At 38.6% G+C, this 23,101-nt stretch overlaps 1 protein-coding gene across 4 annotated transcripts in view; it reads right to left on the reverse strand.

The window, feature by feature from the left end:
* HHAT (hedgehog acyltransferase) overlaps positions 1-23,101 on the reverse strand; it is a 139,201-nt gene that overhangs the window by 92,620 nt on the left and 23,480 nt on the right. For all 4 annotated transcript variants that reach the window (XM_053939415.1, XM_053939413.1, XM_053939412.1 and 1 more), the window contains one exon: positions 12,580-12,615. In XM_053939415.1, the coding sequence (XP_053795390.1) occupies positions 12,580-12,615 (36 nt within the window). The remainder of the gene's footprint in view (positions 1-12,579; positions 12,616-23,101) is intronic.

The following is a 23,101-nucleotide window of genomic DNA, read 5'->3' on the forward strand; positions in this document are numbered from 1 at the left end:
AGCCCTTTTGACCCAAGTTCATTTACTAACATTTCATCAGTAATTTATTTTCAGTAGAAGATGATGCCTTGCCTTGAAACCAACAATAAAAGTGCAGGTTTCTTGCGTGTAAGTAAAAGCTCTTGGTTATCAGCTAAAACTTACTGATCATCAAAGGCTGCTCTCCAGCTCTATCCATTTCAACAGTTGCAGTTTTAATCATTTACTTCTAATAAAGAAGTTCTTCTTATCTCGAGTCATCACAGAAAATGAAAGGTTAATTCTGTATAACAGCACTTTGAAGCAAAAATGCCATCTAAATCAGGTCATTTTTATTTCCTATAAACTTCTATTTTAACTACGCTTCTTATTGCCTGGGGGGAAAATGACAAGTAACTTTGTGGTACCACTAGTACTGGGAAGATTCCAGGCATGGCATCAAAAGCTCAGAAGTTCTATATGGAGAACCCAGCGTGGAAAATTCTGGAGGTATTTTGGAGTTCTTGATATTTGGATACCAACCTCATTCAGGTAAGAGGCAGCATAGCTCACTTTGGGAGTGACAGGTGAAAGCAGTCCTGCAGTACTAACCTCAATAAAAGGTGCTAATTAGAATCATTGAATTGTTTAGTTTGTGAAAGACTCTTAGGATAATCACGTCCAACCACTGACTCAACACTGCTGAGTCCACCATCAAACCTTGTCCCTAAGAACCATGACTACATGCCTTTTAAATACCTCCAGGGATGGTGATTCAAGCAGTACAATACAATCTACTTAAATAACATTCAGAGACATTTTTTTCTCAGAAGCAACATTTTTCCTGCTGTGTTGTAGCTAAAGAGTGTTCTGGAAACTTGTGTAGCTTAAACACTATCAGCCTGTCTACCATCCTACAGGCAAGCTTCTATATTTCACTGTTTCTTTGTGTTTGCAAAAAATTTCTGTCCATGAACACACTCACTCTGTTAGACAATCTGTGAATTTTGCAGAGATCAGCTAATTTCTTCTCCATGGCAGGATCAACTCTACTTAGATTACTCTTGAACAATATTTGCCCCTGAGTTATTGCCACACTCCGAGGGCATTCAAATGAGAACATTTACATGAGCAAGACATGGCCTGTTTTGAATCTCCATTTCCATTCATCTAGGAAGTATATTTTACATATATACATATATTTCTAATATATATATATATGCAAACATATACACACACATACATATATATCAGTAACTCAAAGAAAAATACTACTGTTCTTTATGTCAGTTCCTTATCACTGGTCAAAAAATTGAAGACAGTATTTAAAACTACTGTGCTTCACTAGCCTCACTAGCAAATGTCCAACATTTAATATTTTCAGAGCAATAGTCTAATCCAGATTTGCAAAGCAATTCATTGTACCAAAATGCTAGATAAATTTTAAATAATCTCTAAATCTACCACAACTGTCTCTGAAAGCACTAGCACATGGAATACTGTTATCCCTATAGCTGCAGGAGATAATGTTCATTACATAGCATTAGTATTCACAAAAAAATGTAGAGTAATAGTTATTACTTATACATCCTGATTCTCTTTACATCAGTCAATGCAGAAGTCTTCTTTATTTAATGGGTTTTTTTCAAGTTTGGGGTACATCACGTAACTCAGGCAAGCAAACTGCATTTTGCTGTTCACACAGAACAGAGCAGCAGAGGCTGGTTGGAGAGTGGAGTCAACTTTTCAAGTGTCCAGCTACGTTGCTTGCAAGAAAGTAGTAAATCTTCTCCAGGACAAAGAAAGCAAGAACCGTATGAGAACTGACAGTAAGAATTATCCTTTGGTTGCCATGACCTTAGCTCCTTCTTCAGCAGTGCACAGAAGTACTGCAATTACATTTTGGGGCCAGAATAGGAAGCCTACAGTATGTTATTTTACTCACTTACTTCAGACAGTAAGATAAATAGAAGCCTGAAGCTTTTGACCCTTCATTCCTTCAAAAGCATGAAATCTATACAATTATTTACTTGTCCATCACCAGATGGAAGTCTGCATGAAATTTTGATTCACATAGCCTAATTTCTTTAGAAGCTAGGAAAGGAGTATTTCCCCTTAACCACACACCATAAACAACACATATTTGCAAAGATGTTAACTTATGTATTTTATACATGCTCTCTTGATTTTACCTGAGCTGCTTAAAAGAGCACTTCTTACTACAGTTATATATTTACATATATAATCCATCTAAATATATGCAGTTAAGAGCACACACAGACTGAAATCACTTTATTTCCTTTTTTGGCTCTAAATTCATATCTGCGATAGGACGAGTCTAAATCCAATAGTTACTTCCTGTCCTGTTTTATCATCTGTTCTTGATGTTACATAAAGTGCTTATACTAAGCATCACTGAGCTCTTATATAGCATTCTTAATCCATAGATCTCAAAGTACTTTACAAAGGATGACCATTATCCTGCTTCATCTATGAAAAGAAAAAAACACGGACATCTTAAGGGTGAAATTCGGATCTCACCAAATTCCCACAGTGAAGCTGGAATTGCACCTCCCATCACAGTACTACTGGTCAACCAGAACAGCATTTGTCTTTGCAGATGAATTCCAGAGCCCTCCATAACCCTGGTGGCCTCAAAGTTGCACTCAGCAATTCCATACACCACTTAGGCATCAATCCAGAGAGAATATGGTTTTCAGTAGAGTATCCTATTCAGCTTGACAATCACTAAAACATCTCCCATCCCACACAGGCAGCACTTTTCAACACTGTACTTTACCCATCTCCTGCTTACAGCTCTAAAGACTAAACATTACCATCAGTGGTGGAAATAACTGAGTCAAATGCTGTGCTTGGGCTTTACTACTGAAATCAATACTGCTTCAGACAGATACATTGGTACCAAAGTCTGATGCTTCCACTCAGATATCGCAAAGTTTTTTCACCTCCACACAACCTCTAAAACTACATGACCTAGGGGTAACTAGGTATGAGTTATCAAACTCCTGCTTCATCCTTTCCTCTCCTCTTTTTGATTTGTTTTCCATGTTCTCTCTTTGCACCTTGCTCTAAGTTAGATGTTTAAACTCACAGACTGCTTTAACTCTATAAACTCTCCTGTACCATTCAGAGAACCTGGAACCAAGTACTGGAGATAAGGACTGAAAGCAGACTCTGTACTAACACGGTTTACCAGGGTATCAATCTGCTTGAAACTGCCAGACACTGCTGCATGGCCATAAAAGAAGGATGATCTCTCTCTACTTCAATAACATATCTGATGATGTTCTACCCAGATATCATGACATGAGAAACCTTTGTAGCTTACATCTACAAAGGGGTTATTGTTTTGACATGCTGTAGCAGAACCACCTCAAATCTACTTGTAGACACAGGCAAGGTGAAGCAAGCTGACCGTGTGCACAAAGATAAGCCAAAGACCTACAATCTTTATTAAAAGATTCAGAACACTTCCATCTCCATAACACTCCACACGATAAAGTAGCCAAGGAAGAGAAAGTCATGCAAGCTTCCCTGCCCACAGGGATAAAGGGAATCTCTGGTGCTAAGCCAGATAGGTTATTCTGAGCAGCTCTTCCTAGAAGCTTGTATGTTATATGAACTACCTCCCGTCTCATCTGGTGCTTTCAGGAAGAAAAGGCACAAAAGCAGAGGAGATTGTATAATAGGCTGCATCTCCTAGAATGCACATTTCCTAAAACGGGACCATCTTCCAAAAAACAGAGGGGCAGCCTTATGGCCTCCCACGACATTTCCCAAGATGTTCTAGGGAAAGCCAAGTCCGATCGCCTCCCAGGCGTAGCCGGGCAGCAGCGGAGCGAGCGCAGCAGGGCACGCCGCGCAGCCCGGCGGTGCCGCCGTTCCCGCAGCAGGGCACGCCGCGCAGCCCGGAGGCGCTGCCAGCGGGCGGGGCAGGAGCGCCCCCGGGCGGCAGCGGCACAGCGCAGCCAGGGCCCCGCGGGAGCGCTGCCGCTCCTGCCCGGGACCGCCGCTCCCGAGCCTTCCCCCGGGGCCGGATCAGCCGCCAGGCAGAAAGCGAAAAGCCACGGGCACTGAGGGATTTATTTTCTTCCGCACGCGGCAGGGAACACAGGGCGGGAGGTTCGTCACACGGTCTTTTCTCGGCGGGGGGATGGACAGCAAGCTCCGTCAACAGGGCTGGCGACAAAGATTCGGTCTGAGGCATGTGCTGGCTGCGATGTCATTTACCGAGCTGCGTATAACAAATTTACCAGAAGCTAGAGTAGAAGAGTAGTCTTTTCATCCTATTTTTTTCCGGCTCTGGTCTATATCTTAACAATTCCACTTTGAAGAGCATGTGGGCTTCTGCAACGCATCTAAAACATAGAACAACTTTGAAGTTATACCAGCCCCATTGTCCTATGTAAAAGCTGTAATCATGTCTCTCAGCATGCTAAAGTACAAATATGGACCACAATAAGAAAAAGAAAATACAACGTTAGAAGGGTAAAAGACAAAAGAATTAACCAAAGAGCAAACAAAATTAAGCAGATTTCTGTAAACTTATACTCTCGGACATATGAAAATTTAGACATGCTTTGCTTTAACTAGAAGTTCTTGGTGGAAGTCAACACAATACATAAAAATATTGCTTACTTAATGAATATTTTTATATATTCACTTTTGTGACTCTGAAATACTGATTGCTTTATCTATAAAAGATGCAAAGTCCTTCAGACTGAAATCACATGTAAACTCCAGCCAAATTCTGGCACTTAAGAGTTAGGGGCAAAAGGTTCCTGTGACATAACTTCCTAGACTACACAAAGAATAAATTCAGAACCCTTAAAATCACAGGTGGTTCAAGACTGCTGGGCACACACTTTCTTCCAATACACTGAAATGCAATCTTTGATGCAGCTCTGTTAAAATACTCCATAAAATTATTTAAAAGTAGCATGCGCTGAATCTTTAAATACTGCATGTTTCACAGTGTATTTCTTACTCGTAGATAGTAACTCAAACACCCTGCAACAAAAATAACAAACTGTTTTAATTCACAGTTGCAACAGATAAACATGATGAGATCTGTACATTGTTAATCCCAACTTCCTCACTCCAACAGTTTAAGTTAAATGTCACATTTACATAACATTTACATAAAGATTCAGTTTTGTTTATACAAACCCCAGCCTTATTTTTGCAACATGCTCAACGCTAATTCATTATATAACAACAGATTGTTTGCTGTTTTAAAAAATAAAAGGTTTCATTCTGAGAAGGTGTTTGAGAGACTGCAATTCCTCTGAAGCAATTTAGCACTTAGTCTTTATTACTGTTTCATCAAGTTTTTAACTTTGGCCTTGTTTGTTTTAAAACAAACAAGGTATTTTGGACACTGTCCCACTCTAAGACACCTCAACTGATTTTACACATCATGGTCACTTGTACAGTTCACGCTTGTGCTCAATACACACACAGGAGAACAGTCACAGAGCCTCCCAATGCAATCCACAGGAGTTTAATTATAGACTTTTAGCAGCGGTCATGTTGGTCTAAAAACTGGAATATTTTAGAAGATTCCAAGCACTATCCAGCTTGTGAGTTTTTACTGAGGTTTTTTGTTTTCTTTTTATTAATACCACTTTGCTGTTATCACTGCTTTCAACAGGAACACATTTAGACCAGTGCTGACCCATTCAAAAATTACAAACAACAGCAAACATTGCAAAACTTCCAGTGCATCTGAAAGCAGAGCTCACAGGAGTCTGCAATACAGCTGGATGTAACTGCAGTCTTTTATAAAAAGCTGTATTTCTCAACTTCTCTGTGCAGAGATCTCTATGGATTGAGTAGCTGCTACTCTCTTTTGTTTTAAAACTTTAAAATTATTTTTGCAGAAACCCTAAAGCCCCATATTGAAAGTAAGAAAGAATTCTCTAAACTAATACCACTTCACAGCAATGAAATAAATGCTTTAACCTTAAAATGACACAAAGCCAATTCAATCACATCTACTGATTACTACAATTGTGTTTATTACCAACAAGACTACATATTTAGGTTTAATATATGCTAACATTCACAAAATTTCAATCAAGTCCTTACAAAAGCTGTCTCCAGCACATCACATCATATCTCCATCACAATGTTCCCAAATATGGGAAGAATCACCTTTTGTTCCTCTTAGCTCCTTGGCTAAGGAGGCATTATTTCAGTGGTATTTCTTTTCCAAAGGGATGTTTTTGTAACACAACCTGGAAACAGCCCATTTCTATGTTAGTCTGCTCCAGAACCTTGTATCACAGCTGGACACTCTTGACTGAAAAACCTGCTTCTGCTATCACCACTGGCTTTATCTGCACTGTTCCAGAGGAGTACAGAGACCCCAGGAATTCAAGACTAGTGAATACTTACTAGATTCTTATACCCTGCAAGCCTCCTTGCTTTGCTTAAAGGTTAGGGCAGAATGACTCAAAAGAGAATTCAAGTATAGCAGTATTTCAAGTACAGCAGAATTCAAGCACACATATTCTACACCCAGTGGTACTACCTGCACATGACAAACAAATTACCAGCATCACTGGATCCTCCCCCAGGAAGCCGATCAGTAGATTTAAGTGGAATGACACAGTGCATCACTTGCATCATTAGCAGTTTTTACTGGCTACATTACTTTGATCATTACAGATAGATATAAATTGTTTTCCTTCATCCAGACACATTTCTGTTCACTCAATACTATTGTACAAGCACTGATCCAATTGAGAAAAATGAGACAGACACATAAAATTGTCATGGACATACCACAGGTTATACTAAAGAAAAGAGTATTTTTTTGTTCAGTAGGTCTCCCATTGACACAGTTACGCATAAAAGTCAAATAGATCTGCTCCAACCAGTCACCCAGGACTTTCAGGGAAAGCAGTACAAAGCTTTGGCAATACTGGTTAGGATTAACCTTATTTAGAATAGACCAGTCAAATGCATGCAGTGCAGAAATTGTTCTACAGGGCACCACGTTTTCCTCAAGGTGTCTGAAGGAAGGTGAGTGCAGCACTGTGGCCATATTTTATGGCAAAAGGCTGACTAAAATGTCAGCCTGAAAAGAGAAGTTCCAACGGTAAAAACTACTAAGGAACTACAAGGTGACAGCACAGGAAGACAAAGTTGGTGTATTTGTATCCACACCACCTATGAGAAACGAGTGGCCTATTGATGTGAAGGACCCCCAGAACCATACACAGATTTTTGTTCTTGGGAAAACATTGTGGTTTGCTTCAGAAGACAGCTTGGGCACACATTGTTGTGAGAGTTGGGACTGTTCATGTTAGAGAAGGCTCTAGAGAGACCTTACTGCAACCTTTCAAGATTTAAAAGGGGCTTATAAGAAAGATGGGGACAGTTTGTTGAATAGACCCTGCTGCAACTGGGCACAGGATAATGGCTTCAAGCTAAAAGAGGGTAGATTCAAACAGATGGAAGGAAGAAATTTTTTATTACAATGAAACACTGGAACAAGTTGCCCAGAGAGGCATCAGGTACCTCATGCTGGAAATATTTGAGGTCAAGTTGGACATGGCCCTGAACAACCTGACCTAATTGAAGCTGTACCTGCTCATTACAGGGTAGGATGGGCTAGGCAATCCTTAATGGTCCCTTAGAACAAAAACTTTTGTATGGTTCTATGACTGCTGTGTATGCTTTAGGCTCACTAGGTATCCAGGATACAGAGTCAACCAAAAAGTCAAATGTCTTGACAAAACAAAGAAAAAAGAATGCATCCTTGGGATAGCTAGCACTTTCAAAGGCAGAAGAGTCTATACACATACCTTTATCAATGCTGCTGGAGAAAAGTGGAATCTCATTAATACTGTGCTGTCTGGCCCAGCTACAACATAGTAGCTCATCAATGGTATTTTACGGAGTGCTACATTCAAAAGAACAGCAGAAATGGAACAGCATTAGCAGTGGTATTTGGTTCCCAAGAGAGTGCCATGTGTTACACTGAACCTCACACAGAATCTGTGTCCAGCTGTGGAGCCAGAATCTGGCTCCAGCAATCTGTGTTGGAGCCAAGAATCACCACTGAGCTTACCTAGAAATGGAGTTAGAGAACTGCTGCAGGGTATGTTGACCTTTCAAGACCTGTGTGCATTAAAGAGAAAGGGGAAGCTCAGAAGTTTGGGGGTTGTTATTGTGAAATTTTTGGGTGTGTTGGGGTTTCTTTGGTCAGTTGTTTTTGTGGAGTTTTTTTTTTCAATACAGTGATAAAAAGGTCTGCTTGGGTTTCTTTTTAAGCAGGGGCATAGATTTCTTTGGCTTGGGATGGCTTGAAGATGTGGGATCCCATGGGATTCCACAGCAAACTAATACAGAAATTGAGCCAGATGATGAACAGATTTTTCCATTTCTTCTTTCATTATCATAGCTTAGTTAGAACCATAATCCCCTCTTTCACCATGAGATCATTCTGCCCTTACACAGAGATGTCCTTTTCCTAACTAAAAAATCAGTAGAGGTCACCACACAGTAGATTTTAATCCTAGAGGCAAACTATGCCATGCTTTACTTGAGAAAACTAAAAAAGTGGGTGATTTCCAAGTTATGTATTCAGAGTACCTTTGCACCCAGGACTAAGCTAACCTAAATAACCTGGAACTCTAAACAAGCTAAAGTAATTGCAAACCATGGGGTGAGCTGAGAGCACTGCTAACAGATGGATGCCTTTTGGAGACACTGGGGGTGCGTGGTCCTGCAGCTCTCTTCAAAGCCATATCTGTACTGAAATGAGTATGATTCACACTTTTTCAAAGGCACAGCAGAGCTAAAAGCATAGAGATTTTTCAAAAGAATCATGCCTGCAGGAACTGTTATTCTTCCCCACTGTCTTCATCAGTGCTGTCCTAAAGGAAGTACTGTTTGGCATCAGGACTGTAAATATTCCCACAAGTTAATTTTATTTCATCCAATGCCCTGTTCTCAGCACTGAATGAAATGCCTAGATAAAATAGCTTTAGTGAGCAAAGAGCAACAGGCAGCCTCTCTTACTCTTTCTCCTCTAAACTGCTATGCTAAAGGCTATTTCTATATATTTTTAACTCTGAAAATACATCTATTGCTCCATTCAGAGAATGCTCTGATTTAGGAGAAAAACGGTTGTTTTTCTTGCAGTCACATTGGAAAAATATTACTACATTTGTGCTGTACTCACGTGATTTAAATACATGATGAATAATTTTGGTAATCCTAAAGTAGTAACAAATAAGTTCTTTCATATCATTATGTGAAAACATTGGGAAAATAACCTTCCAAGTATAGTAGTATATTTTCCATTACTACTACCAAACCTCAGTTTTCATCACAAAAGTACTAATCATTCTCCAGTGAGTTTCCAGGATTCTTGCTTCAAATATAATGGTATAGCTAACAAATGTTCAAAAGCCAGATCTCCACATACGCAATTGCACTTTACTTTCACAAATATAAGTTCCTTGATACCACTTGATTTCAGCTTGCAAGGAGTAATTAAAAATCTAGTCCTAGAATCCAGTTCAGTCCAAGTCATAACACATTATTAGCCATTACAGTATAATATGTACCTATCCATAGTACATTTGAAAATATGAGATTTTTAAACTTTTCCAAGCTATCTTAAAATAGTATCAGAAGCATAGTTCAAGACATAGATGGGTGGACAGAAATTCTTTCTAATAATTTTTTACTAAGAATGCAGAAAAAACCCTGTGTAGTTGTAATTCTCCTTATTACTTTGTGTCATGCTTCACTTGGGGAAGCCACTGACTGTGTATACCAGGTTAACAGTACATACAGTCCTAGTTCCTTCAATCAGCATTTAATTAGGCAAATTGTCCTTTTAGCAGAGACTATTTTTAGTTTTGTTGGCCCTGCACTTTGTATTTGCAAGTGTCATATACTGGGTTCCCTGTTCCATGGCAGAGTCGAGCCATTATACTTAAAACAATATCATTTCTTTTTCATTTCAAATCCCACCTCATAGACTTTCAATGGTTCCTGCAACTCAGGGTTGTTTGGGTTGAGGTTTTTTCTTTCCTACTGTTTTATTTCACACAGAAATGAAAACTGTGAAGAGAACAGTATAACATATATGACAGATACTTTATGAACACAGGAGATGAACTGCAAGTTCTCGGGAGCAGAGACTGTCTAGGCAAAAAAAGGCAGTAACTTTCAAAAATTCACAAGGCAGACCAACAGAAGAGATTAACACCAAGTCTGTTTCCTACTCCAAAGTCATCCACTAAAAGGAATTTTTTTTTTTTAGTTAAGGAAGCACCAAGCAAAACTCATTCAAGTACTTCAGAAGAGAAAATGACTTCCTCCTTAGCAGCACAGTTACAGAGAAGGCAGATGATGTAGTTAACAGAGTAATTAACAGAGGAGGTAACAGTCTGAAAATGCCTAAGCTAAGGTTAGAAGAGGTACTGCACAGGACACAGTTGGCTTTGAAAAAAATCATACGTGAGTCAAAGATGACATTCAACTCATGCCAATTCCATGACTATTTGCAGTCCAGGATCACACAAACATACAACTTAAATACTGCATCTCCTTGAGATGTAAAGCAATGCTGTATGAGACAATAGTATCTTATTACACTCCTTGTATGAAGCAAATAAAAATATTTTATGGCAGAAGCATTACCAGGGTCTCAAACTTAGTACATCAATGCTTACCATGATTCTACTCTTGGTTAAGTAACTGTATGCATACCCAGAAAACCTTCTTGGACACTCCATTTCTTTTATAAAGTAGCATCTTTAAAATCATGTCTCAATATGATGATTACAATTTCTTATATGATTATTTACAAACAAAATCTGCTCGTCAAAATATAGATGTAACTAATTTTGTAGAACTGATACCTCAACTTATATATTCAGTAGTCTAAGAACTCTAAAACAGTACTTTCAGTAATATTGACACAATGCCTTTATGAAGGGAGCTATCTGTTAAACATTGTAATGTTACACAGAAAGAAATACACAAAGCTCAAAAGTTATGAGAAGTGGGTTGGCCTGTGCAACCTTAAAACAAGCCTCATTTTCATTGTGACCAAGGCTTGTATGATCTCATATCTGGTGCCAAAATCCACTGCATTAAAGCCACAAGGACTCATGTGTGTAGGCTTAAGACAGTCTTTATCTAGGAAATATGACACAACAGCCTAAAATAAAGAGTCCAGAAGCAAAGCCAACTCAAGGAAAGGCTGACACCACCTGATCCTTATGGTGGGACCCAAACAGCATACTCTGGCTCATACATACTGGATTCATTCTTCCAAGGTAGAGTTCTTCACTGACAGACATTTCAGTGGATGAAATAACTGATAGAATTCATTCTCTAAGTGCCCAAAGACCACAGAAAAATTCATCCTTCACGGTACACGCTACACTTCTTTGCAAAGATCAGTAGATGGTAATAGGTTACTTTATTAAAAATGAAGGCAAACACATTCTTGGTGAACATCTTTGATTTTGCCCACACAAAAAACTCTAAACAGCAAAAACAGTTTTTCAGTGTAGAATTCAAATGCATTAACCTCCCTTTTCTTGCTGAAGTGCCCTTCTTTAATTGCTTCATCCCTCTAAATATCAACCAAAGCACTCAAACAATTATTCCACTTTCCTGATTCATCTTCAGAACAGTCCATTGCATACCTTGAATTAATTGGTTTTTCTGTTGAGAATATAGGACTTCCCCCCACACTCCAAATTTTCTATAAAATTCAAGCCCTTTTTACAAGGTATGAAGGGTAGAGTTACCAGTGAAAAGAGCTTTTAAAAGCCTGTCTTCAGTGCAAGAAAAATTAAGATTTTCACAGCCACTGAAATTTCCTAAGTCATGTTTTCCTCAAGAAGTTCATTAGAGAGTGACACTGGGTAGATAGCCAAGACAAATAGTTAAAGTTTTTCAAACTAGAAAATCAACAGAAGACAAAAGAAGAACTTAGCATAGAAAATATAAAGTAATACAGAATTCACATGGTGATTTCTATTTATAACAACAGAAACGCTTTTTAACATTTTTGCTGGGATAGGGTCTGTTTCCTTCACGGCAGCTAGTGAGGGGCTGTGTTTTAGATTTGTGCTGAAAACAGTGCTGCTGAAAACACAGGGATGCTTTTGTTACTGCAGAGCAGCACTTACACACAGCCAAGGCCTGTTTTGCTCCTCACATCACAGAGGAGTGGACTGGGGGGTGCACAAGAGGATGAGAGGGAGGGGACACAGGACAGGTGACCCCAAGGGATATCCCATACCATATGGTGTCGCACTTGGTGTACCAAGGTGGGAAAAGAAGGAAGCAGCAAGGGAATGTTCCGAGTCGTGACATTTGTCATCCCAAGTCACCACTACACATGATGGAGTGAATGAATTCCTTGTTTTGCTTTGCTTGTGTGTGGCTCGGCTCTTAACTTCCCTATTAAACTGTTATGCCATCCCACAACTCTTCTCAGTTTTACCCTTCCAATTCTCCTCCATCCCACTGCAGGGAGTTAATGTGCATGGGGCCTGGCTGCCTGCTGAGGTTAAACCCCAGAATATGGGAGTACAATTCAAAGTATTAGCTTACCTGACCAGAAAGCGATGCAGCCCAACGTCAAAACTTCTGTTAAGAAAAAAAAGATCCACCAAATTTTAATTATTAAAAAATACTACTCTGTTGAGTATTGTACAAACACTGTGTTTCAAAACAATAATACCAAATACAAAGTTACTAGAATTGATGAAGCGAAGAGTAAAAGTGTAACACACAATTTCCTTTCTGTGATGACATGAAATTCAAGATGATCGTCATATGAAAAGATTTAGGTGCATGCTATAAAGCTCACAAATCTCTTGTTGGAGTATTTATTCAATGAAGTATTAACATTCAGAGTATTATAACACACATAAAGCATAAAATATGTATATACTGTTACTGGAAATAATGTAAGCATCCTGGCCACCAGTACATTTTCTATTATATGCAAGTAGATCTTGTGTGTAAAACTGCTGTGGAATCTCTTTCTCCTTTTCTGCTTCATACCGCAGTAAAATGCAAGGGACTGCCATGAATTCTCCCCACAATAAAGAATTGTCAAAAACACCCCTTATGTCTCCTTCAAGTATAGAATTTCCAAGAAGCAGACCTTGCAAGTGTGTTCCACTCACATCAGTAAGGAAATTAATTTTGAGGACTTCTGACAGTAAGTACAAGTTACATCACAATAAATTACAACAACCATGTCTGAAATCTTCAGCCCAAACAACATACATTGACAGTCCCTGTCAGAATTTCTTCCCCTTTTCTGGTTCCTCCATTCCTAAGATAACTAAGGAGAACCAAACTCATGAACAATGTGCTAGCAAATCCTTGATACTACAGGAAGGCATCTGCTGAATTGAGATATTTACCTAATATCTGAAGTATGTGCTAACCTTATGGGACTATCCATATAATCCCAGATTAGCTGTGTGCGTAATGGCACAAATGGAAAATGCAAGTGTCTTATTCCCAGTACTGGACTTGCTCTGGTATGGGCTTATATTTCACATACATAGACAACATTTTAGCATATACTAAGCTCTTGAGCATTCTGTTCCAAAAAATCTAATTGGTCATTTTGAGTACAACACAGATTAATTGTGCTTGCTGTGTGCTGCTTTCTAACTGAAAGAGCAAGAGAAATCATCAGATAGTTAATGGCACCCTGATTACAGCAGACAGATAACAAGCTGCAGAAATTCTACAAGTTAACAGGGAAGGAAATGCCACTTGTTCAGCAGGGTAGATAGGAGAGAAATGAATTTCTCACAGAAAAGCTGCCTTGCAACAGAAAAACATCCTTCCAGAAACATGTACCTGGTCATCATTAAATCTGTATTTTTCACAACCCTTTCCTGAAATCATTCCACTTTTTATATTATTATTATATTACTGTCCAATGAAACTGCATGAAATGCATCCAGATATTTTTCTGCATTCCTCCTGCCTGGATATGTACTGTATTTTGGCTCCCTGTCTTCACTAAAATATTCAGTGTTATACAGACAGTTTTCTGTATTGGAGCTGGACACATTCTGTATTTTTAGCTCTGACAATCTTTTTTTTCCCTAGGACCAAGCCCTCAGAACGTTTGTGCTGGGAAGGGGAGAAGAGAAACTTGCATAGTTTCTGGAGAGAGCTGTATGCTGAACAGCCATCTTGCACATCTTCAGGCAGGCTGATCTTTTTAAGTTCTCCCAGCTGCCCTCCATGGCACTCACTAAACCTGCTACAGTCTCTGATGGGATACACACACATTTTTATGTGGAACATAAAAATATCACTATTTTTGACAATGAACGAAAAGCCAAAGGACTTGGCTTACCAAAAGCAGGAAAAGTGAATGGCCCTGCTAACTTGAGATATCAGAGCTGAAGGAGATTGGGGTAGAAAAAGCTGAGGCAGAGTGGGTTCAGACAGGCAGGGAAACAAGACAGTTTGCTGTAGATGCCATGACATGCCACCTTTTCCCTCATTTTTCACCCTTTCCAAAACATCATTTAAAAAGCATATATATTTCTATAAAACATATATCTAAAACACTTGCTATTAGAAAAGTTTTGTAAGTTTATTTCATGGGGGCTTTAGCTATTGGATATTTTATTTCATGGGGGCTTTAGCTATTGGATATTTTATTTCATGGGGGCTTTAGCTATTGGATATTTTGTGGAAATATTTTTAATAAGTATTAAAAATAAACATGCATAGAACCAACTTATTAGAATAAATAACAAGAAGGAGAATTTATCAGGCCTCACTAGATATAATTCAGCATACAGAGACAGGGCCTATTATTCCTCAGTTTGATTTTGTACTGATACATTTCAACAGTCTACCCAAGATCCTGAATTCTAAACAGTCTAAGCGGTCCTTTAAGATATAACTACACTATGGCCAACAGACTTTTGACATTATACATTGTCTGAGCGTGCAGTTAGATCTTAAAGACACTTTGAGACAATATCATTGATTAGTTCCAAAGGCAAGAATATCAAGGCTGAACAAGTTGAAATTGTAAATGGGAGAAATGGTTCCATTACTTAAGGCTATGGATGTTGTCTACAGACACCTGGGATAATGAATAGAAACATCGTGCAAGGCAAAAACACTGAAAAAAAATTATGGGAAACTGGTTTTGACAAAATACTACTGCAGACATTTTTACTACTCTTCTTGTTCATATTTAAATACATACTGCAGTTAAGTCCACAAGTAAAGTGAAAATATAGTGAAGCAGCAATGAAAACAGATCTAGCAGATGCAATTAATCCCTCCATTCTTAGATGGAAATGTTAAAAAGATGTAAAAGAGGGTTTTTACAGCAGTGTTAAGGCTGCAACTTGGGGTTGGAAATAAGCAATTTCATTAAATGAAAAAAGAGAACAAATAATCACAATGTATTTGCATTAAAATTTCATAGTGATCCCTTCAACAGAGGACTCCACTCATCAGGCATGGCAGTGTGCCCCACAATCAGCACACCAATAGACTTGCCATATGTACACTGACAGGATTATCTACTGCCTATAAAAGATCCCCATATTTACTTGATATTAGAACAAAGTTTATAACCAACTTCACACAACTTGTTAAATCCTGAAGTTCCCTGCAAAATACAGGATTTAGCTGGTAGTTCTTGCAATTTAGGGTGCCTCAGTTACATAAGTTTCAGAAATGCCTCAGTTATCTAAGTTTCAGAAATCCTATAATGAGCATATTTTTTCAAAATAAATGTTTTCATTAAAATCTAAAATAACAGGAGAAAGGATATCCTCAGCAATGTTAGTAAAAAATTATTTACCAGTTAAATTCTCTATACTGCTCAAATGTCAATAGTTATTTAATATATCAAATTTTGGAGAAATAAGTAAAATCTAGTTTACCAAAATAGCAATGGTCTTAGAACAAAGCAAAATCTTAACTAGCCAAAGGAACAATAAAAGGGATAGTTTCATAATCAGTATAGACAGTACAGATAATTTGATAGTTATTTTCTTTATAAAAGTATCCCTAATTCTGCTCCTCTGTAGGGCAGTTTTGGATCACAGTTCTTACACAATTTTCATGCTTTTCTTAAGCATGGAAGCTCTAGCTTGATACAATTCAATGAAACATTACGCATACAATCCCTCATAATCAAACTTGTCTTTTCTCAGTACATCAACTACCTGCAGGAGAAAGATGTATAATTGCAGGCAGAGGTTTCAAAATTATTTCAGATGTGCAGTTTCTGCTCTGAAAGCTAAATGCATTATGCAATAACCTGTCTTCAAATTTTCATTCAGAACAAAGATGATGGAGGAAAAACTTAAAAATTTTAAGCACATAGCATCCAGTGGATTGTTTATAATCCCACTTTCCACAAAGCTGTGCCTTTAACAGAAGTCTAAATGCTGGCTCCTCAAAAGAGGAATTGTGCGAGCCTCTAGTACACAGCTTTTATATTCAATCAAGTATGCCTATCATATTTAAGGACTTGCCTAGATGAAAACTGCTACTCATTAGCTGTGTTAGGGACTACAATTCACAATTCCTGTATGATGACTAAAGGACCCTGATCTCACAAGGTCTGATTGTGAGATCTCATTCCCAAGGATTTACAATGATATAAAAAATGTAAAAACTAAGCACATGATAAGATTACAAGAATCAACTTAAAGTTAAGCCACCTACTAGAGCTGTATTTTATGAAACCAATTGCAATAATGTCAATTGCCCAACTCTAATTTTGTGCATCCATATTTGAAGCCATGTGCTGAAGAGAAACCAGTATAGCTTTATTTCCTGTCAGTTCCACCCCAGGACTGCTGGTCTGCACAAGTACAGTGCAGTGTGCAGAATTATGTGGGACGTATTTGATTAACCATGGACTTCAGAAAGATGCTCACTGCAAGCAGTCAGTACATCAGCACTGAAAATCAGATAGTGGCCTGGTTCTTACTTTGGGCCCCACCTTCAGGGGAGTAAATCTATGGAAATAGTTTGCCATTTAGGGGAAAAAAAAATTAGTAATGTAGATAGAGACAGGCAAACGTGGCACTGTGTACCCAGAGACTGCATTGCATTGTAGACAAAAATATCCCAGACATCTTAAAAACAGTCATGTTGCCACTGAACATAAACAATTCTGAATGCAGAAAGGAATGGTGTAATTTCTATAAGCAGGACTGGAGCAAACAATATAATTACACTTAAATCTCTTTGAATCAGCCGGGTTGCCATCTATGGCAGTGATGAAATCCAACAACTGGGTTATTTACTATAGTTTCGGTACTCTGGGTATTCAACATCTCTTTTAAAAAGCATTGTAGGTGCTGCAATGTTTCAACAATGGTTCTTTAAAATGGCCCTTCCTTTAAAATGTGGCTGAACTTGACACTAGGAGGTCAAACTCATTTCCATACCCTCAGAGTAGCCTGTTCTATTGAACTGCAGAATTGTTTGCAAGACCAGCACTTCTATTAGCTGTCTTTGCAAATAAATGTGGCATTTAGCCAGTGAGCTGCTGACCAAGAGTCTCTCCCACACCAGAGTATTTTGCACTGGAGACTGAGGAGTCTGAATGACAGCTGCCTTCACTGACAGCACTCAAGTTACTTCATTGCCCCTCTTTTTTGAGTAGCCCCTTACAGCAGGGATGCCCAAAAGACTCTGTAAAAAGATTTCCCCTTTTTTCCCAGAACTACTTTTCTAGATTCTCCTAGATCTGCTCATGTTTTTTTCCAATGCTGCCTGTGGAACCTTCCCAGCAGGCAGTGCCTTAAAGATGAGTGCTTCCAAATTTCAAATAATTACAAGTGTGCAATGTGAATCTGGAACAATTTTAGAGCCTTGTCTGAAGAGTTAGATTACTACCAGGAAAGCAGATACTAAAGTCTATATGCAGGTTTTGCAAGTAGTATTATTTAATGTCTCAATGAGCTATAAAACTCTGCTCCCTGGAGGGCATACAGCCTACCAAACAGAATAAGTATTTTTCAAGCAGTGACTGCTACCAATTGATTCACCATCATCTTCATTATTAAATAAACATCTGGGAAAGCCATCTATACTTTTAAAAGACACTTTTGCCTGGCCACAGCTTGCATTCATTCAGTTTTCTGCAAGTTTGTTATGAAGGTATAGGTTTCAGGTAAAGCTTGTTTCTTCAGTGACAAGCAGCACAATTCTTCTTCTAAATAACATATCTGCCTTCATACTTCAATACACTATTTAGAAAGCTGATGCACAACTTCAAATAGAAAAACAACAATTAAATTGTCACAGAAGATTTTGCAGGAGAGATAAACACAACAAGCAAACTGAAAATATTCACTTAAACTGTGAATATTGTGTAGCAGTATTAGTTTTTAAAATGAAGACAGAGGTGCCTGATGAAAAATACAACCCAGCCCAATATAACAATCTGTCTGGATTTATCTGTTACCTAACTTATAGAATAGACTTTTGGACACTAAGCCTTTAAAGTCACATTTTAACATTTTTCTGGGGACTCTTTTGCCACATACAAGGATGTTTTCACAGCTCTCATTTTTGAGATCAGCCTTTCAATTTGTGCAAGATACTTGGTGAATTCTACACACATACAGGTTTTAGTCTGCCCACTGATATGGTAGTGAAATTGGGAACAAATGCATACATGGAGCTCTTTTGGCTTTCCTACCATTCTTCAAATCCTACAAATTCCTATGCATCTCCACTCTAACCATGCAACATAGGAAAAACCAAATCATAGCTCAATCCAATGATAAGATTCCTGTTTAAGTGAATTCAATGTTCTTGTAAACATCAAGATCTTAAGAACTTGCTAAGCCTAGATCTCAAGCTTCAATGGACCCTTTTGTTTGCAAGCTTTGACTTTAACCATCTGCAATGCAGTATTCTAGTAGCAGTTTGCTTTCATTTCAATGTAAAAATGCACCTAAGAGTAAAAATAAAAATCTATGCTATTTGAAAGAGAAAATATGAAGACTGTCAAATGCTTTCATATTGTATCTTTGACAAACAATTTCTTGTTACAGCAATAATAAGCAGTACTTGTGTATACATGAAGATATCTTTATCATTCTCTGACACTTGCTTAAGGACACTGGAATTTTAACACTTCATGCTTAGATAAAACAGTTTGAACCTCTGTTGTGTTTCTTCCTGGAAAGATTCAGCAGTATATCAACTTGCCTTTTGGTTTCCTCCATTATTAGAATAAACAAAGCTGCCACTGTGTTGTGCCTGTGCTGGATGCCTCCATACAGAGGTCCCTGCTCAGTGCTGTAAGTACTCTGTAGCACCAATATGACAAATGCACCAACATTCACATTACTTTATAGAAACAGTCCTCTGTAAATGTCTAATCACTTAAAGGAAAAGCCTTAAACATTTTATTTGGGAAGTATTTACTGCATAGCATCACAGGGAGAAGCTAGGGCTTCCTGTACCCAGGAGAACAGTGGAAATCCACAGTGAAATCCTGACACCATCAAAATCAGCACAAAACTCTCGCTGATTTCAAGGGAAGTAGAAATATACCTGGACTGACTTTGGACTGTCTATATAATGCAGGATACTGTCCGACTTTAGTGTGCATTTTGTTAGATGCATTTTCCTCTCCAAGTAGAAACTATTAGTAAGTCTCAAAGCTTCATCTGCAGTTTCAGTTACTAGCTGGAAACTCAGGCTGGAGACCTGCAAAGTAAAATTAACTTACAGTAAGACACCCACAAGGAGAAAGCTCTTTTGAGGACCACAGAAAAACACTTCACAAAGCTAGTGGCCTCCAGCCTACAAATTGAACTCACTTCTCACCCCTGTAATCTCCTGGACAGAAAGAGAAGCAGAACGTTCAGTAGGCATCACCCATTGCCAGTGTGTATGTAAATTGCAGACAAATCTGCCTACTTGGGAGGCTTTAAAATAACAAATTGGTTCTGTTTCTCACATATCCCATCACTGGATCTTGGTGATACAGCTCAGCAAACGCTTTTTTAAAAAGTGAAGTCTCATTTGTATTCTGTTAATCTCTCCTAGAACACTTCAGAAGAAATATTACTTTAATTTTATACCTTCCCCAATTCTTCAAAAGCCTATAGTAGCTCATGGAGAGTGGATGAAACCTAATGCCCATTAGTGGTAAACACCCATAGGGAAAGTTCTCCCTCAATCTTTGTCATGTAAGACTCCTGCACTGCAGCATGATTGTCCAATTACTGTGAGATCTCTATCCTTACTGCAAACAGAGCAAACAAGTTTATTAACAGCCATTACTCATTTTCTACAGTAGTTGTGAGCAGACACAGTGTTGCTTGCCAAATGTGAGCAGCAATAATAGTTTGTATCTACACAGAACTCATACCAAATACAGTGAGCAATGGGCTTCACAGGTGAAGAGCTGTAGATGGGTTTAGCTTGATTGTTAAAAAACCCAGCAATTACAAATTACAGTGACAATGCAGTCATTAGACAAATACATTCCCAATAATTACGTAATTTAGATCCAAGAAGGATTAGGGTGCCTTATTACCACACTTCTTTTTACACTCCAGAGTAACAGATTTTTTTTTTTCTCTGTTGAAGAGATTTAAGGAGCCTTCCAAAGTGTTGATATAACCAGCAAATTGAACTGTACAGTAGGTAACTGCAGCATGCACTAATTTAGCTGACATCAAAAGCAGTTAAATCTTTTGTCTTCATCAGTGAGAGAGAGAATGGCTAACCAGTCCAGAACTTTCATATATTCAGGTGACATCTTAGCTGGAAACATCACAGATCAATACTCAGCTGTAAGCATCACCATAGTTAACAAAAAATACAGTAAATTAGGGACATTTATTTTTAAACTTTAAAACAAGTTATTCCGCAATTAAAGATATGCATTAATTCTGCAATTAAATAGCCAAGTTTTTGGCAAGAAGTTGAAGTATTCAGATATTGGCAAGCAGGTACAGTATTTAGAGGTTATTTGTAACTCCATAGCCTAAGGAGATCTTTCCTCGACTCCAGCTGTCCGTGCACACTGTGACTGTGCATTTAAGACCAAATCATTCTGCTTAGGAATACCACAGGAGATGTAGAGGGCAAGGACATACGGGAGACCTGCCTTACATTCAACTTTATGTATCAACAAAAGGAAGAAGAGCATTTTCCTTTCCAAGATTCACACTCAGCATCCTCAAATACCATGTTAATCTTCTCAAGTATGAAAACTTAATATTCTTTAAGTGTTTTAAAGCACACCACCTACTCTCTAGGCATACAAGCTTTCCATGACACAACTGGTCTTATGCATATTATTTTTACTACTAATATGGGATCCAATCCAGTGCACTTGTACAGATAGGACAAAAAACCTAATCCTATGACTTCTATCCTTTAACAGTGTTAAAGTCCGTTGGCAATAATCTTAACTTTCAATAAAATTCTCTTTTACTCATGAGCACTAAGCTGTTTCAACATTGTGGGCATAACTGTATTTAGTCCAAATACCCTTTTAAAGAATCTTTTTCATATTTAAGATATCACCTCCAAAACACAGTAGGGAAAAGATGCCCTTTGACTTTGGAATAGAAATGTTGCAGCATTAATATTTTTAAGTCTAAAACCAGTGAGAAGCTAGGTAATTAAAAGACATTTATTCTACCTAATACATTGTTTACAACATACTGGACATCTTCCTCCTTTGAAAATATCAAAGGGTAAAAATATACCATAAGAGACAATCCTAAACTCTAGAAGAAAGGGAAATATGCATAAGCATGTCCTTCCTTTTCTTGTCTCTCAGTTCCAGTTGCTCAGTACTTCCCATCACAAACATGGAGTAGAGTGCTTTCAAAAACGTAGCTGTCTAGAACCGTAGGACAAATAAAAAACAAACCACCTGGAAAATACCTGATCCTCTTGAAGCTGACTGGTAGGCTGCTCATAGCACTGAAAATGAGATTCTCTGGTCATAGTCCTGGGTCTAATCCCCAGACAGACCCTCTCCCCAGGCACAGAACCTCAGAGGAGGTCTTCCTACAGCTTTGGAAAGCAGCTGCTGCAACCCCTTCCACAGCAGGGTGGGCAGCAAGTGTGAGCCACAGATCTGGATATGCCATTCAAATTTCTACCAGGCTTTGGGTGATCCATGCTGAATCCCTCCTTCCATCTGCCATGGAGATGTGGAGTTTCTTTTCACTGCCTGCCTCTCCTTCCCTCATGCAAATTGTTCAAGGCTTGGTAACTTAAATACTCCTGAGGATACCTGCCATATAAAGAAGTTTAACCTATCATCCTTCCTTTCTGCCCTGCAATTACCTCCAAATGACAGGTTGCACAACAGCAATTTGCTGTTATTACTAACATGCAATCAGAGAACTGAACTCATAGGAAGGAGAAATTTAAGGAAAAAAATCTGCTATCTCCTTTTTCAGACCATCCACCAGCCTATCCAGAAACACCACAACAAAAGAGCACTACAAGACCCAAAGAGAAAGAGTAAACCTTTCACCATTTGTTAGAGTACAAGCCCCTGAACACACAAAGGCACATTACTCTGAGCCCAGAGGCAGGGATGTCATCCTGACTACACAGACCTGCAGCACAGCTACAGTTGCTATTATTACACACAATTATGTTTGTGTTAACTTGTGCCAAACATTGGCTATTTGGGAATTTAAGGAGGCAAGTGTTGTAGGTTGGGTTCGTTTAGTCAGGGATTTTATTAATGTTAGTTAGGTTGGTTCCTTGTACCCCTATTTTTCCCTCACAGTGGTTTGCTCTAAGTTGTTTACCACAGGAGCTCCTGTCACTCACATCTGTCAATCTTCTCACTTCTCAGTTTTCTCCTTACATGGTTCTGTCAGTCAGGGGTTTGTCACTCCTTGTTGAGGTGTCAGTCTTGTAACCACTCCCTGCTTCTTCATGAAAGTTCTGCATCAATTACCCCATCTTAGCATTGCTATTTGTCCCAGAACACTGTACCCACCTCTGTTATGTTCCCATAGGTTATTGTGTTCTGTGTCACTCCCCTGTCGTGTGTCCCCATAGGACAAGGCAGGTTTCCACCCCTGTCCGCCCACCCCCTACTTAATCT

Source organism: Vidua chalybeata, chromosome 3, assembly GCF_026979565.1.
Source record: "Vidua chalybeata isolate OUT-0048 chromosome 3, bVidCha1 merged haplotype, whole genome shotgun sequence".
NCBI lineage: Eukaryota > Metazoa > Chordata > Aves > Passeriformes > Viduidae > Vidua > Vidua chalybeata.